This window comes from Rosa rugosa, chromosome 1 (assembly GCF_958449725.1).
Source record: "Rosa rugosa chromosome 1, drRosRugo1.1, whole genome shotgun sequence".
NCBI lineage: Eukaryota > Viridiplantae > Streptophyta > Magnoliopsida > Rosales > Rosaceae > Rosa > Rosa rugosa.
Genome location: NC_084820.1, coordinates 48,064,428 through 48,083,309, shown reverse-complemented (window position 1 = coordinate 48,083,309; position 18,882 = coordinate 48,064,428). Strand labels below are relative to the sequence as shown.

Here is an 18,882-nt window from a genome sequence, read left to right as displayed (position 1 = left end):
GAATCAAGAATTGTAAAGCAAGTAAAACCAAAATGCCTAACAACTTAGATCTCCAAGTAACAGCTCGAGTAAACATGACCTCTATACTCCTCAGGCATCTCAACTTTTGTCCAGGAGTAGCTATACAAATCCAGAACATAAGCCATTTGGCGCTCACCGGACCCAGTCACCAACAGCTTATCCTGCCATGTAGTTGCAGAACCCACATCAGCCGGTATCTCAGAAACCGCTCGCCATGTGGCACCGTCCCATGCTGCCACGTGGCTTTCCGAAGACATGTAAAGTTTTCCATCATGGCCTGCCACGCAGGACTTGGGAGACACATTGGCAGGCAAGAAATCCTCTTCGACTTCATCCCACTTGGAATTGGCAGGATCAAAGGTCTCCACACTTCTTTCGAATTGGCCTTGTGTTTGAGTATGGTATCCGCCGATGACGTAGAGCTTGCCACGGTGGAATATCGCCTTACATTCGTCGCGCTCTCTTTTCATTTCAGCTATTACAATCCACTGGTTTTTAGCCACGTCATATGCCATTGCGGATCTCAAAGCATTTTTCTCGTTGTCGTGTCCGCCGACAACAAACACCATCCGATTATCCTCGTCGGACGTGCATCCGAAGAACGACCTCTTGACACCTGGCACGGCCGCTCCGCACCGCCAAGTGGCCAACACAAAATTGTAAATAAACACATTATTAGACACTTCCCAAGTGCATGGATCCAACCCGCCGATCACAACCAATTCCGACCCGACTCCGACCACTTGGCAAAACCTAGGCAGCCCTTTGGAAAACCCAGGGAACAGTGGCAGCTCCTCCCAGCTACCCGTCTTGGGTTCAAAAAGTGAGAGCTTTAACTCCGGCGGAGTAGGATTCCCCGGGTTCGGGTTAATCCGTGCTTGTGCCATTATAACGATGGCTTGACTGTGGCCAGTGGCTTTTCGTAGCCGGAGAAATTCCGGTTGCTCAATCTCCTGGTTCCAATCTTTGCATACATATGAAGCATCTGACAGATAATTGTACGGTACACGAAACAAGCAATCTCGAGCAATATCATTAGGTAGACCAGGAATTAGCTGCTCCATATATGTATGAAATTACAGCAGATACAGAACCAGTGGCAAAGAGTAGAGCTTTTCGCTCAGATAGCTAGGGTTCGAAGTCTTGAAGAATGAAGAGAACGTTTAAAAAGTGAGATGACTAATTTGTAGAAATATAGAGTGACTTTGATTGCTTATATAGCATCGGAACAAGATTCGATCCAGCTTTTCTTTAGGGAAAGTTCAAAGAGACAGCTCGAATTAACATGTGAAATGATAGAGAGTATATTTTTATAGGGTTTATCGGGAACGTACCAGGTAGATTATGGAAAAGCCATGTGCTTTTGTGTTTCAAACGCAAAGGCATAGCAGCTAGGAAAAGTTTGAAAAATGGGCTGCGCACTAAGGACTTTTTTGTAGAATTAAAAATTGTTTGACATTTTCAAATACAAAGGATACGTACATTGTTTGGAAACAAAGTTGGTGTTAAAAATATTTAAGAACTGAGGGAAAATTTTATTGAAGGAAACAAACAATTTGAGGAACTTCTAATGATGACCTTATAAAGATTAAGTGAGGACTTTTGAATGAACAGTTGAATAAGCGTTTTCAATTTTAGTTGATATTTTAAAATTTCAACATACACGTCATCCAACCGTTCATTCAAAAATCCTCATTTAGTTCTTATTATAAGGTCCTCATTAAAATCTCACCCACAAACAACTTATAAAAGACAAAGACATGCTAAACTTCCTAATTCACCATCATCATGTAAACTTCAAAAAATTCATAACCTAAGAGTTTATTACACCCTGTAAACATACTATTGCTCACTAAATCCTAAAAATAAGCAATTAATATGATGATAATAGTAGTATCACCCTTTCAATATGTCACATTACTATTCAAACTACTTTAATGATCGATTATTTCTGGCATGTTTTTCATCCATGTAAACTCCCAATTGGCAGGTATTAAACGCTGCAGAAATTAAGATCGACTCTTCTTTTTCTTTTTTTCGTTGTTTTTTTTCTCCTATAACTTAACGATAACAAGTAATTACTGTTGATATTACCGCCACTCTAAGACCCCATTGGTTTTACCGCCATATTATATGAAACTACATTTGGTTTTACCGCCGTCGTTTTGTCAAGTTGTTAATATAATAACACAAACGTTCAGATTAAAGCATCCAAAACATGACCAACTGCATGTGTTTTCCTTAATTAATTTCGTTATCACATCTCGACGATTGTTAACGGGCAGCCAAATTTAACCACTCGATCATTTGGTGTGTTCCTACGTTGTCTTGTACTGGTCTATAACTAATGTGGACGTTTGATTACTAAACCACGTTTCTTTGATCTTAAACTAACAAAAGTGGATTATCAAACCAAAGATTTAATTGAAGCGGTCAGTTTTCCCAGCCTTCATCCAAATCACGAAGTTTTCACATGTCCAGAGATTGGCAAGTAAGGTACAAATTGATTGATCATAGAGAAAAATTCAGCTACCGTCCTCAAACTATTCTGCCAAGGCCAATTTGATACCCGAACTCTCAAAAGTATCAATGTGATACCCAAAGACCTAAATTGGCATCAACGTGATACTTCCGTCAAAAAAATCTAACAGTTCCGTCTGTTTGCTGACGTGGCAAACAAGTCAGAAAAAAAAAAAAGAGAAAAGACCAAAATGACCCTGATGTTAAATCTCATCACCAATTTTTTTTTTTAAATCTTCTTCTGGGTCTGCTTCTTCTTCGAGCTCGGTGGTTGAGTGAACGACCGACACCAGCAAAGGCTCACACTCTCTCTCGCTCTCTCTCACTCTCTCTCTCTCTGCCGAAACCAGCAACCAAAACAGAGCATTCCTTCTCCAAGATGGTTCTCGCTCCACAGGACATCAATTGACCCCAGACCACGTCCCACGCCTTCGCCTCTTCCTTGCGCAGCTGTCGGTGGTAGCCTTTCGCTGGCTCTTGAGCCGTACACGGCGGTGGAACACGAGGCCGGTTTGAGCTCGTTTTGGTTCCAAGCTTGATATCTCAAGCTACCGACCATCAATCCTCACCAAACTTCATCCTCGAGCTCGCCTCAACCTCCAGAAGCTCCCAGAATTGCCCTTTCACGGAAGATCTGCGCGTGGTGGCGGCTGGAAGCCAGACCCGATCAAAATCGAAACCGAGCTATCGACCCGGATATCTCGAGCTACAGACCACCATTTCTTGTGATTCTTGAACTGAGGGGATCGCCTTGAGTTTCTGAACAAATCTCCAGAAGGAATTGAAGCCATTGGTGGAAGTTTTTACGTCGAACTCAAGCTCGCCGGATTCTGGAATTTTTCCGGCCACCGAAACTTTCGATCCAGATATCTCTAGCTGTAGACCATCGTTTCCTGTGATTCTTGAACCATTGAGTTCACCTTGAAGTTCTGAACAATTATCCAGAAGGGATCGAAGCGTATACTTGAATTTTTTAAGTCGAATTCAAGCCTCGCCGGTTTCTGCAATTCTTCGCCGGTTTCTGGAAAATTTCCAGTCACCTCGACTGTTTTAGGTAATTTCGACCACTTCCGGTCATTTCCAGCTTACATGATAGTTATGAAAGTTCTTAAATCTTCTTCTGGGTCTGCTTCTTCTTCGAGCTCGGTGGTTGGATGCTGAGAAATTGAAGAGGATGGGTTGGGTTGGCGGCGGCGGCGGTAGAGGGTGATAGGAGAAGCGGAGTTCGGCAGGGATATGGAGTTGGGGTTGGCGGTGAGGTCGAGGCAGGAGATGAGGGACTTGAGGGATGGGTCGCGGTCGATGAAGGCGGGGAGAAGGAGAGGAGAGGATATCGGTGGGGTTAGTGATGGTTTGGGTGGTGGAGAAGGAGAGGAGAGAGAGGAGGTGGAGAGAGAAGAAGAAGAGTCAGGTTGAAGAAGAAGAAGAAAAAGAAATGAATTAAAAAAAAAGAGGGTAAAAAGTCTATTTTGCCCTTTTTTTTTGCTCACGTGCTTGCCACGTCAGCAAACAAACGGAGCAGTTGGATTTTTTTGACGGAAGTATCACGTTGATGCCAATATAAGTCTTTAGGTATCACATTGATACTTTTGAGAGTTCGGGTATCAAATTGGCCTTGGCAGAATAGTTTGGGGACGGTACCTGAATTTTTCTCATTGATCATATGATAAACTCATGAAATGAATTTTTTTTTTTTTTTGATGAAATCATGAAATGAAAAAGTTGGGTTTTGAGTTTGACATGAAACATACATTTAGACCTCTCAAAATCAAGCAAATAACTATGCTACATATTAGTGTGTGGTGTCAAGCCTGGTTGGTCAAGTAATACCGTGGTTGGTCTAGTGGCAAAAGTCTTTCTAGTAGAAGATTTTATTTTAATTTAAGGATAAATAATTATTTATATTCTCAAATTTTTATGTAATCAAATAAAATGTTTTAAAAAGTCACCTACAATAACAGATTGGAACTTATAAAGATCATTTGATAATCAGTTTGTTAAAGAATTATTAAACATTGTGACTATAGATGTTAGATGGCTCCCATGCCCACCGTATCGATCTTCTAATAAATTATGCATATTACGCTATTTCAAAGCCGTCGGGGCTCTAATTTGTGGTCAGGTCCCATACTAGTAGCTCGGCGGTCGGCACATATGCTTTGACCTAATTTACTTATTAATTTATAGTCTCTTTTTTTTTTTCGAAAAGTTATTAATTTATAGTCCTTGCTTGCCATTTTGGAATCTAGGTTTATTGTTTTTAATTGTTTCAAAGCCCTTTGCCGTAAAATGCTAGTACTCTTCCATTTCAGTCGTTTTATATGATCTTCTATTTTAATCATATATTATTTTGAGTAAGAAACTTTGTCAAATTCAAACCTTCAGCAGCATTATAATCGCCTTGATTTATCTTTAAAGAGGTCATAATTTTGAGACGGTGTTAGATAGATCAATCAAGGTTTTGGAATATTCTCCTTCATGAATACTTTAAAACGTGACAAATTCTTTATTGTGCTTTCATGTACAGGGCAACATGTTCATTTTCGTGACCGAAAGTGGTCTACGCGTATGAGATATTCAATGAAACCTAATGTTAAAAATCTACATATGTTGACACCTTTTTAAGAATATGTATGATTACTAAAAGTGTAACGCTTTCATTCGTACATCTCTGAGGGTTGGTACATATTTAGGGTTGTACTAAAAGTGACACGCATGCACTGGCTTTTTTACGAATGTCCGAGAGTCATTTCGAATAACATATAGTTTTGAATTAGGTTTTGGAACTTAAAAACCATAGTGTATGTGTCTCAAGATTCTAACTCAAAAAATTCCACCCATACAACTTAATGTGTTAGAAAGGCTCTTCCATACATTCAAATCTTCCTAGATAGGTCACGCGTTCAAAAAATTGATGTACTCTTTTGTTTATCATAATAATGACTAGCCAATAGCCTAATAGTGTTACGAAATGTCAAATTACATAAATTGTCATCTCATTAGCATGCTCACCCAACGAGTACTTTCAATTCCGAGTTTCTTGATTGATGATCTTCTATACCTTGTTAAACTATACTAAAAAAAATAAAAAATAAAAAAAATCCTTGTTGAACTAAACATTGGCAGCAAGCTAGCAATCGGAACTAGGTAAAAAATTTAGGTGAGTTAATGTCAGAGTGAAAAAATATAAAGTAAATTTTGAGAAATTCTTAGGTAGGGCAGGCGTACCATGTACCATGTGGCGGTACGCCCAGCTAATCATTGTCTATGCAGGAGGGTGTTTCGGGTATTTCATTATAATTAAACATTGACTGTTTTGGGAAAAAGTCTTGGGTAGGGGCTGCCACGTGGTAGGGCAGTGCGGCCCATCAATCAAAACTCAAAAAAAAAAATTCTTGTTCCAAAACTGTCCTCAATTTGTAAAATAAAATATCCAAAATACCCCCATGCTAGGCAGTGATTGGAGGGCCTCACTGCCCCACCACGTGGCAGCCCTACCTAAGACATTCTCCTGTTTTGGAATGCAATTAAAAAACAGAGAGACATGATTGACTGGGCGTACCACGTGGCTTGGTACGTTTACCCTACCTAATAATTTCTCATAAATCTTTTGTCCTTAAATCCACTTGGTGACAAGTTTGAGTGCCCGTGTGGACATTTAGTAAGTGTTAATGATGTTAGTAAAAAATCTACCTGCTTTAGCTGGGTAAGTATACCCATTGTTCCTCCACTGGATCATGTCGGCCACATAATAACACAGAATGCCATGAACTTGAACTGTAATCATGTCTATGTAAATAAAGCACCTCTATCTGTGATGATACTATGAACTATAATTGTACTGATGTTTAATCAATGGATATATAGGTGATGTGATGTTCATCCTTAAAGATTAAATAAATATTTATAGTGGTTATCCAATCCCCTTATCAAAAGAAAAAATGGTAGAATAATTGTTAAAACCAAATTTTAGGTGATGTAATGCTTTTTGACTAACAAGACAAAAACAATATAATGACTTCGGAACAGCTAGTGGATCTAAAACACTATAATGCAATAAACATATACATGAAAGGGATCGATCCATGATCCATAGAATAATTATTTATCTGTCCCCTTCTTAATTTACTTTCTGCGCTTGAAAAACCATTCCTCAAAATTGTGCACAATCCAGGAACTTGTTTTGTAATGTTAGATTTGGCTCCTTGGGTTATACATAGACTAATAGCATTTTCCATACATTGAAGAGGCAAAAACAACCTTTCACACAAGTGAGGTTCACTACATTCTGGTATGCCAGACTGGAACTATTGCATATATATTTCAGCTTAATGTACAAGTGACATGGTTTCTACAGCATCTAAATCTCCAAATAGCAACTTGATTGTACATGACCAGAGTACTTCTCAGGGGTATCTACCTTACTCCAGGTGTGATTTTCCAGATTAAACATGTAAGCCATGTGGGGCTCACCGAACCCGGCACATCCAATCACTAATAGCTTACCGTGCCACGCTGTCAGTGAAGCCGGGTTGCGCACATGAGCTGGCAGCTCGGCCACGGTTTGCCACATGCCACATGTTTGTTTGATCACATTACCATCGCGACACATGTACATTGCCCCGTCATCGCCAGCGACGCACGTCCGTGGACACATGCTGATCTGTAAGAAGTCCTCTTGTACACAATCCCACTGCCATGTGGAGGTGTTGAATGTCTCAGCGCTTCTCTCAAAGCGGCCTTGCATTTCGGTGCAATAGCCACCAATGACGTGGAGCTTACCATGCTGAAAAACTACCTTGCATTCGTCGCGCTCTCTTTCCATGTTAGGCAATAGAATCCACTCGTCTTTTGCCACGTCATACGCCATCGCCGATCTCAATGCATTCTTCTCGCCATCGTGTCCGCCGGCGACAAACACCATCCGGTTTGAGTCCGACGCACACCCAAAAAATGTGCGGGACCCACCCGGCATATCGGTTCCGCGCCGCCACGTGGCAGTCATGAAGTTGTAAACGAAGACCGATTTACAGCTCGCCCAGGTCACCGGGTCTAAACCGCCAACCACCACCAAGTTGGTACCAACCGCTGCAAACTGGCAAAACATGGGTAGAGACCCACCGGGGAAAACAGAAATTGGCGGGAACTCTCCCCAATCACCCGAATCCGGCTCACAGACGGTGAACCGGTACAGCGGTTTTTTCAGGCACTTGAAGACACCAGCACCACCACCTTGGTTGGGAGCAACACGTGCTTGAACCATCACAATGAGCTTTTGGCCATAACCACCATTCTTTCTGAAGCGATGAAACTCTGGTAGCTCAACCTCTGATTTCCAACCTTTAGAAACAGATGTTATAGTCGGAAACTGATCATACTTGACACGAATAAGACAATCGTAGACTACTTCATCAGGAAGACCTGAAATCAAAACCATAGTGTCTGCAAAAGCAGCTTCTTGATTGGTATGTTCGGGAAAGCAAGAGGGGTTTGATTAAACTAAATTCTGAGAGATTTGGAATTGAGAAGGAAAAGGGTTTTGATTGTTTTGAGGAGTTGGGTGACTGATTTGAAGGATCTATTGGTTTTATACTATTCAAGGTAGAGATTATTTCCACCGGGAAGAACAATGGTTTTTTTTTTTTGGATAGAAGAACAATGGTTTTTCTCTCTTTGGGTAGAAAAAGTTGAAACCATGTGTGTAGAAAGGTCTGGTTTTGGTTATTGATAGGGACAAGAAAGGGGGGACAATTAATTAACAGCCCTGTGTATTATCAGATTTCACAATCCCATTAACGGATTCTGTTTGCTAGCATTTTCCTATATTTATAAGGCATTAAATTTTTAAAACAATTTATTAAGCGTATCCAATATGTGACTTTAAATGTTTATCGTTCGAGTTACATATCATAACGTGTTATAAAGAACACGCATATCAATAAATTCATAATTTATAAAAATAAAAAAAATAAAATAAAATAAAACTAAAACGATATTTGAGTCAAATGATATCAATTTAGACACATATTATTCGAGTTAAATCTCATAACATGTCAAAAAGAACATGCATAGAAATAAATTCATAATCTATACTGAAAGAAAAATCAAAATATAACAATATTTGAGTCAAATTATACACCAACTAATATCACTTTAGACGTATGTCGTTTGAGTTATATATATCGTAACGTGTCAAAAAGAACATGCATATCAATAAATTCACAATCCATATTGAAAGAAAAATCAATATATAATGATTTTGAGTCAAATGATACACCAACTTATATCACTTAATATCTTGTTCAAGTTAAAAATCGTAACACTTCAAAAAGAACATGCATAGCAATAAATTGATAATCCATAGTGAAAGAAAAATCAAAATATTACAATATTTGAGTCAAATGATACACAGATTTATATCATTTTAGACATATCTCGTTCGAGTTAAAAATGGTAATGTGTCAAAAAGAACATGCATAGCAATAAATTCATAATCCATAGTGAAACAAAAATCAAAATATAACGATATTTGAGTCAAATCATATACCGACTTATATCTCTTCAGACGTATCTATTTTGAGCTAAAATCGTAAAGTTTTAAAAAGAACATGCATAGCAATAAATCCATAATCCATAGTGAAAGAAAAATCAAAATATAATGATATTTGAGTCAAATAATACACCAACAGTGTTAACTTATATTACTTTAGACGTATCTCGTTCAAGTTGAAAATCATAATATGTCAAAAAGAACATGCATAGCAATAAATTCATAATCCATAACGATATTTGCATCAAATGATACACCAATTTATATCACTTTAGACGTATGTCGTTCGAATTAAATATTATAATGTCTTAAAAAAAAAAACATGCATAGTGATAAACTCATGATTCTTAATAAAAAAAATAATAAAAATATATGAGTGAAATGATATAACGACTTCACAATAAATATTTAAGATCGATAACAAATATTTTTATTTTTTATTGTGAAATAGAAAATTATAGACGGGCCAGTATCATTTGGTCTAGCGGCATAGTTTCTCCTTCATAAGTGAGAGGTTGTGAGTTCGATTCACGAAAGACTAGTTCTAATATTTTAATTGTTTATCTAATAAAAAAAAATAATTGTAGACGGGGAGATGGTCACTTCCAGTGTATCAAACGTATGTAGAAGGTTTTTTTTTATTAAAATTGGCTACTCCTCTCCTCTAAGGCTCTAAGCACGTGATGCCATGTGGAGTGGCAATGTCAAAAATGAACAGTCCAATTGTCAATAATGCATCTTGATCTAAATACGTACTATTAAGGGTATGTATTTATTAGAAAAAAAAATGTTAACAACCTTTGTTTAATGAGAAATTTTATTCACACATATCTAGTTAATACACCCACCTATTAAATTTTTTGCTTTAATATTTTACTAAATACATCACCCCGCTTCCCAAATTGCCATCAATTTCACAAAACATATCAATCTTTTTTAGTTTATAAGAACTATTCTATGGTGTGAAAGTTTTTCCAGACCTAAACCAATTAATTGCATCTGAGTAGATTAAAGACATGGGCATTGACGTTAATAATGTCAATTTGCAGTAGTTCATACTTCATAACTAGGTCAAGGAAAAAAAAATACTTGTGTTGTGAGCAGTTTACAGACGTGATCGAACACTAAACAACCCAAATTAGAATAGGTTATCGATATTAACTTACTGCTTTCAGGAGTTTATCTTTGTATTGAACAACTAAAATTGAAAATCTAAATTTGCAGTTTAAAGTTCAATAAAAAATGAAGTAACAATACCTCAATTGAGGTTTCCAAAACTCCAATTTAAGAAACTATGTCAATTCCCTCTCAAATGATGAATGTTTGTTGATTAATTTTGTCAACCATTTCTAGGGTTCTATACTTGCAAGCTTAGAAAAGAAGAAAATGTCAGTGTGTGAGATTATCAAATCTCAACAATATATATTCTCTACTTTTTATATAAATGTTTCTTTTGGTCATTTTGTCTATCCTTGAAATCTCATATTGAATGTAATAAAATAGAGATGTGTATTTAATATTTTGGAGTGTGCGAATAAAATTTCTCTTGTTTAAATACCAATATGTCTCGAAAAGAAGTAGCTATATATGGTGTGGATTAAAGACCAATATGTTCAAGTAAATCCATAATATGTGTCTGGCCCAAACTCTAGACTACTTGCTCTAGTTGTAATAGGGTTTGTATTAGAGATAATCTCGGAGAATCTTAGTAGATATCCAATCAATGTACGATTATGTTTCCATGTACAACTCTATCTCTATGCTTGTAATCATCTATATAAAGAGGCCCCTATTATCAATGAAAGCACAGCAAATTCTCTCTCAAATATCGATTCCCTAAAACACGTTATCAGCATAAAGCCCTAACCCTGAAACCCTAATTTCTTAGCCTTCATATCCTAGCAACCACTGCCGCACACATCGAAGCCCTTAATCCCAGGAGCCCAGAACCGGCGGCGAAACTCCCATAACAGGCAGGAAAAGACCTGAACCGGCCATCAGAAGTCTTTGAACCTGAAGCGTTAGCTCTCCTGCCCCTGCCGAGCCTCTGCGCGCATCTGCCGACATCTGCTGAGACACCTACCGAGACGCCTGCGCTCATCTGCCGAGTCCTGCGCACAGCCCTCCCCAACTAGCCACGCTAGCTGCTGGCAACCCTTGCACAGGCCTCGCAAAAGCCCCACAAGCACCTCCCAGCCTCCCGCGTGCAGCCCTCCTGCAGCTTTGCTAGCCTTGCCTGCAGCGACCTCCAGCCAAGCTTAGGCCACCGCCGACCACTACCGGCCACCTGTTTTCGGAAACTTTTTCCGACGATTTTTGACACGAGGTATGTTTTAAAAGTTCTATAAGTTCCCGTTTTTGAAGTTTTTATTCTTTTTCTCGAGGACTTGCAACCTCCCTTCTTCGACCCCCCCCCCTTTCTTCTTCAGAGGGGAGACCAAAGCCGAACTGTGGGGGTTCATGCTCACTCCAAGCTTGGAGCTTGTAGAGTCCTCCAAACTTAGAGTTTGTTGAGAAGTTATGATCAACCAAAAATACATCATTGTTTCGATCCAATCCAATACCTCTTGGAATCGGATTTCTTGGAAGCGACTACGCTCAGAAATTTTATATGTTTTCGAGGTAGCCTTTTTCGCTCCGAAACTAACCCTAATTTCTTGTTGTTTTTCAGGATGAGTAACCTGAACAAGTTGAACTTTGCTCCAATGGAGACAACAGGCGCAGGATACCACAAATGGGTCCATGATGTGCTCCAGCATCTTAAGGCTAAAGGGATCCTAGATACGATCCAAGAGCCAAGTCAGAACATGCTTACTCCTCAACAAGCTGCCACTTTGGAAGCAAATAGAGCTACTTTTGAGGCAAACCAAGCTAAAGCCATCATTCTCATGACAAGACACATGAATGACGAGCTCCAGAATAAGTACCTCAATGAAGAGGACCCTAGAAAGCTATGGGTAGAACTCGACCAGCGATTTGACAACGTTCATGACTCCATGCTTCCTGATCTAGAAGTGAGATGGCGTAGCCTCCGCTTTTGTGATTTCAAGTCTGTACTTGACTACAACTCGGAAGCCCTTCGTATCAAGTCTTTGATGGAATTATCTGGGAAGAACATCACTGATACGATGTTGATCGAGAAGACTCTCTCTACCTTCCCCGTCTCGGCATTGATGATTGCAAAGAATTATCGGATTGATGTCAATGCTGGACGCATCACAAGGTTTCATGAGCTTATTAGAGCCATGAACGTAGTTGAAAAGTACGACAACATACTTGTGAAGAACTATAACTCTAGACCCGTGGGAACCAAGTCCATTCCAGAGTCTAACTATAGTCGCGCTCCTAAGGGAGGACGCAAGGAGCAAAACCCTAAGCCTAGGGATAATTATGGACGTTCTGGTCCATATTCTCGCCCCAAAGAGGAAGGAAACCGCCAAGATAGGCTTACACAGAACCATGGAGGTCAACGTGTGAAGAGAGAAAGAGGCCAAGCCTCCGGCTATGGTGGTGACGCCACCAAGGAAAGAAGCTGTACCCAACGTGCCCCTAAAGCGCCTCGATCATGGGAGCCTGACCATAATGATACTTGTCTTCAGTGTGGAGCGTCCGGACATTGGGCCAAAGCATGTAAAACACCCCAGAATGTTGCAAACGCGTACAAGACGTATCGTGAAGCAAGAGAAGCAAATTACATGGAGCAAGAAGATCAAGATGACGATTTCACTCTAAGCGTTGAAGACTTCAAGGGCCAAGAAACTGGTGATTTTGATTAAGTCTTTTATATTTTCCAAGAGACGTACACAACTGCCATATTATTTTTGTAGTAAATGCCAATGGTTTAGTCTTTCTTCAAACTAGGCTCATCCAACGTATGTGTGATGTCTAGGAAGGTTTTGAGATAAGTGGTACTTAAGCGAGCTTTACTCCACCGACATCTATCTACTCATCTGGTCACATTTATTTTGGAGTTACCAAAAGAAGTTAGATGACTACCATTGTTTTGCATTAGCTAGTTTTTTTTTGGATTAGATTCTCTCTAGTTAAAGAGACAATGATGTAATTCAGTTTGGCTTATTAATAAAAGTTGAGTTCTTTTCATTAGGATTAAATACTGTTTACTCCCTATACTTATAGGATTTCATCATTTCAGTCCCTGACCTTCGAATTTCACCTAAAAAGTCCCTGAACTCTCAATTTCATCCCAATTGGTCCCTGCCGTCAAAATTTTCTGTTAAAGTTGCCGAAAATGTCTATTATGCCCTCACTTACTTTTTTTTTAAAAAAAAAATTATTTTCTCTCTCTCTTTTATTTGTTTTTTTCATTTCACCTCTTGAAGGTCTATGGATTGGAACCATCTTGATGAGGAGATGAACAGAAGGAGGCGAGAGAGCCGGAAGAAGAAAAGGTAAAAAGAAAAAAAATAAAAAAAAAGGAGGAAGAGAAATATATATTTTTTTTTTAAGTAAATGAGGGTATAATAGACTTTTTAGGGGAAGATAACGGAGTTTTTGACGGATGCTTGACGGCAGGGACCAATTGGGAGGAAATTGAGAGTTCAGGGACTTTTTAGGTGAAATTCGAAGGTCAGGGACTGAAACGATGAAACCCTATAAGTATAGGGAGTAAACAGTATTTAACCCTCTTCATTATGACTCCTTTTTAATTACGAGTTTTTTCTTTTAGGAATGGATTCTAGAGAACTGCAATGTCTTGCGGATAGTGCGTAATCGCACACCATTCTCCGCCATAGGCAATTATTCTTAAAGATGTTGCCTACATATTCCTCTGTGACTACGATAGCTGGGCCACCGGGTTTAGTTCAAGAACATGGAATGACTCAATTCCTCTTGTCAAATGGCACCTTGATTAATGTCACAGAAGTTCTCTACGCTCCTAAGGCAAATCAAACCTTATTGAGCTTTAAAAAAATCATAGCCATCTTAGAGTTTCTTTGCATACTGAGAACGGAAAAGAGTTTCTTTGCATTACCTCTAATGATTGCGGACGAAAGCGCATCTTAGAGAAGCTTATGTGTCAATCTAGTGGATTTTATGTCACTACAATTCGACCTATTGAATCCAATAATGTAATAAGAAAAGATCTCTTGGATTCTGACACATTTTGGCTTTGGTATGACCGACTAGGACATCCTGGTCGTGATATGATGATCCGTATACTAAAGACTTCACATGGACATCCATTTTTTCGAGCGAAACAAAGCAAGAATCAAAAATTGATTCCCCGACTTAGTGTGACCGACGCCGCAGCCGTCCACTGCCAGCCTAGGGCTGCCCATGTCCCCCTTGACAATGCCATAGATGGCGTCACCCATGGCCATGACGCCATGGATGCCACTTCCCATAGTTCCAACGCCATGATGGGTGATGTAGTCACAAATTTTGCTTCAAATAGCACTTCAGACGCTCAAGCCCAACCAAAATCCTCATTGGTTGCTTTTAAGGCCCCTCGCTCATTCTTCAAAGCCTGTTCATAAGGGAAATTAGGACCGAGACCGTCCTACACAAAGGATCCGAAAAATACTCATTCTGTTCTTATATAAAATCCAAGGGGATATATGTGGACCAATTCAACCATCTTGCGGACATTTTAAATACTTTATGGTATTGGTTGATGCATCGACACGGTTGTCACATGTCGCGTTGTTATCCACTCGAAATTCTGCTTATGCTAAAACTCCAACCCCAGATTATCCGTCTACGGGCTCACTACCTGGACCACCCAGTTAAGTCAATTCGACTTGATAATGCTGGGGACTTTACATCGAAAACGTTCGATGACTATTGCATGTCACTGGGGATTGATGTAGAGCATCCAGTTTCTCATGTTCATACCCAAAATGGTCTCGTGGAAGCTGCTATTAAGCGTCTACAAATGATAGCACGACCATTGGTTATGCGCACCAATCTTCAATGTATGGATATGCAATATTGCATGCAGCAACGCTGATTCGTCTACGACCCACTGCCACCCAACCTTACTCTGCGTTACAGCTAGTGATTAGGTACGAGCCTGATATCTCGCACTTATGCATATTTGGGTATGCCATTTATGTGCCTATTACGCCGCCACAACAAACTAAAATGGGTCCACAGAGACGAATGGGCATATATGTTGGATATGAGGCTCCAACTATCGTCCGCTACCTGGAATACTTGACAGGCGATCTCTTTACCGCTAGATTTGCGTATTGTCACTTTGATGAGACAGACTTCCAGTCGTTAGGGGGAGATAAGAACACACATGTTCAACAGGAACGACAGGAATTGTCGTGGTCTGTCCCCACTATGTCTCATCTCGATCCCCATACCGCACAGTAGAACTTGAAGTACGAAGAATAATCGGGCTCCAGAACGTAGCAGATACTCTACTTGATGTGTTTTCTGATCTTGCTAAAGTGACGAGATCACATATACCTGCTACAAACGTGCCTGCAAGGATTGACGTCCCAAATACTAGACGTAACGCCACTCCTGAGGTACCAGGAGATAGCGCCACTGCCCATATTGGCAGTGATATGGCGTCAATGGCCGCATGTCCCGTGAGGAAGCACGGTAGACCGGTTGGTTCGAAGGATACTCGCCCTAGAAAGAGAGCGAATGAGGCACAAACGAATCTTTTGATCATCGATACTCAAAATACGTCCCATGAGAATGTTCTGGATTATGGTTATATCCAAGAGATATCATTGGGGATGCCTCAATGTCAGAACCTATCCCTGAGAACGTAGAGATCTCTATAACACTAGTGTACATGGGACGTGGAAAAGAAACTCCATCATCATTGATGATGTATTCACGTATTCTGTAGCGCGTGAGATTATTGAGACCAATGACATCGAACCACGCTCCGTTGATGAATGTCAACGTAGAGCTGATTGGCCAAAATGGAAAGAAGCGATCCAAGCAGAACTTGATTCTCTAGCGAAGAGAATGGTATACAGACCAGTTGTGCCAATACCGCCCAACACCAAACCAGTTGGTCATAAATGGGTATTCGTTAGAAAGCGTAATGAGAGAAACGAGATTGTAAGGTACAAAGCTCGCCTTGTGGCGCAAGGCTTCTCACAACGCCCTGGAATCGACTACGATGAGACATATTCTCTCATAATGGACGTTATTACGTTCCGCTACCTTGTCAGTTTGGTAATTTCTGAAAAACTGAACATGCAGCTTATGGATGTGGTTACTGCGTATCTATATGGGGATCTAGACACAGAGATATACATGATGGTCCCGAATGGACTTCAGTTACCCAAATCAAGTGGCTCTAAACCACGTAAGCCACGGAGCGCGTTTACAATAAGATTGAAACGCTCACTATATGGATTGAAGCAATCCGGACGGATATGGTATAACCGTCTAAGTGACTACTTGATTGGGAAAGGATATGTTAACAATGAACAATGCCCATGTGTGTTCATAAAAAGAACAAGTTCTGGATTTGCAATAGTAGCGGTTTATGTTGATGACATGAACATAATTGGCACCCTTAAAGAGTTAAGGGAAACCGCTGAATACTTGAAATCCGAGTTTGAGATTAAAGATCTTGGGAGAACACGGTTTTGCCTCGGTTTGGAACTTGAGCACCGTGAAGATGGTATCCTGATTCATCAATCAGCTTATCCCAAAAGATGCTTAGGCGTTTCAATACTGACAAAGTTAAGCCTTCAAGCACCCCAATGGTCGTCCGTAGTCTTGATCCAAAAAAGGATCTATTCCCTCCAAAAGATGACAATGACGATGTGTTAGAGGCAGAAGTGCCCTACCTAAGTGCAATAGGCGCATTATTGTACTTAGCTCAATGCACGAGACCGGACATCTCTTTCGCCGTGAACTTGTTAACTAGACATAGCTCTGCACCAACACGACGTCATTGGATTGGTGTTAAAGATATCTTTCGATACCTAAGTGGTACGATTGATATGAGTTTGTTCTATCCATGCAGAGAGACGATGGATTCGGACCCATCATATATTAAGAACACTACAACAGTGGTCTGCGTTCCCTCTCCCCATCCCAAAACAACATAACTAGTGGCTTGCGGAAGTTATTTGAACTCCCATGATCGTAGTCATCAGGGGGAGACGCAGACATCAAGGGGAGATGTCTACATGTTGATCTCCAAACGTGAAGGGTGTGTTGTGCTCTTTTTCCCCTTCGACCGAGGTTATTTTTGTCTTACTGGATTTTTGTTATTCGGCAAGATTTTTAATGAGGCAACGAGAGGAGCACCACGTTTGGGCGACACAAGGGGGAGTGTTCAAGTAAATCCAGAATATGTGTCTGGCCCAAACTCTAAATTACTTGCTCTAGTTATAATAAGGTTTGTATTAGAGATAATCTCGGAGAATCTTAGTAGATATCCAATCAATGTACGATTATGTTTCCATGTACAACTCTATCTCTATGTTTGTAATCCTCTATATAAAGAGACCCCTATTATCAATGAAAACACATCAAATTCTCTCTCAAATATCGATTTCCTAAAACACAATATAATTTTTTTTAAATGGGGCTGCCCATGATTATCCAGTTGTTCTTGCCAATTACATGATCAAGAAGGCAGATTGAAAGTGAACCGTCGTACATGACCAACTGTACTAATTAGTATAGTGTCAGTCGAAGTCAAATGAAAGCATGCATTACAAAGTGGACTTTAACAATCAAAAAATAAATTAAGAGGTTGCCTATTGGTTAGCCAAAGATCTATGCAACTTGAGACATCAAACATGGCTTGACTATAGTTTATTTATTATTAGGGCAGTTGCTGTTGCTGTTGCTGTTGCTGTGGATTAGGATCAAACTGGAAACAGTTGCATTCTGAACCACTATCCAGATTAGAATAATATCCAAGGCCATGTGCACTCGATCACATCTAGTCCAGATCGACAGGTGGTCACCAAAGGAAAATGATACATATTACATAGATAAGCTTGATTAGGACTTCCTGTTTTCTTTTCTATGTACTGATGTAGTCATGGAATTGGTTGAATTATTGTGGTGAAATAATGAACATATACTTAAACTTGGGTTTGATCGAACTAGAATGAAATGCAATGATCAATGTTTGATGTACGTAACATTTTATATTCTCAACATGTCATTTCAGGTGAAGTGTATATGTGTTTATACTTACTGAACGTACTATCGTGTATATTTATTTTAAATGAATTCACACTAGATTGATGGAAGTGAAATCACAATACAAATAACAATAAAATTATCTATAAATGAGAAACTTCAATATCAACTATTAAAGAAGAGAAAATGTTGAAGAGTTGGAGTTCACAGAGCTTCTAATCTTTCACTTATGTTTATGAATTTTAATTTTTCCTTAAACGGCAAGCAAAGTGCAATCAATTTAAATCGTGAATATAAGTTTGTGGGAGAACAATGTAAGCATATTTTCCTAATTTTTGTACCTTATATTTTAGGATTAATTACAGTTTACCCCCCTGAGGTTTGGGGGTGTCATCATTTCACCCCCTTTACTTTCAATTTTGATTTTTTACCCCCCCCCCCAAACTTTCTAATTTCAATCAGTCGTGTCCAATTTCTCCTATTCCGTCCAAATTGGACGTTAACTCTGACTTTTGAGGGCTAAAATGGTCATTTCAAGATTAAAAAAATAAAATAAAATGATTTTTTTTTTTTCTGTTTCTTCGTTTTTTTTTTTTTAAATATTTTTTTTAAAAAAATTTTGTCTTCAACCTATACACCACAAGTTACAATAGGTTTATAAAAACAAAAAAATACTCTAGGTGGTT

General features: G+C 39.4%; 2 protein-coding genes across 2 annotated transcripts; both read right to left on the bottom strand.

The window, feature by feature from the left end:
• Window positions 1-44: 44 nt before the first annotated feature.
• Window positions 45-1,345, bottom strand: LOC133725177 (F-box/kelch-repeat protein At1g80440-like). Its single transcript, XM_062152316.1, has one exon. It carries the CDS (start codon window positions 1,083-1,085, stop codon window positions 45-47), a length of 1,041 nt encoding a protein of 346 aa, XP_062008300.1. The 5' UTR covers window positions 1,086-1,345.
• Window positions 1,346-6,751: 5,406 nt separating this feature from the next.
• On the bottom strand, window positions 6,752-8,299 carry LOC133739616 (F-box/kelch-repeat protein At1g15670-like). The gene has a single exon (XM_062167400.1). The coding sequence runs from the start codon at window positions 7,976-7,978 to the stop codon at window positions 6,902-6,904; it is 1,077 nt and encodes a 358-aa protein (XP_062023384.1). The 5' UTR covers window positions 7,979-8,299; the 3' UTR covers window positions 6,752-6,901.
• Window positions 8,300-18,882: the final 10,583 nt, after the last annotated feature.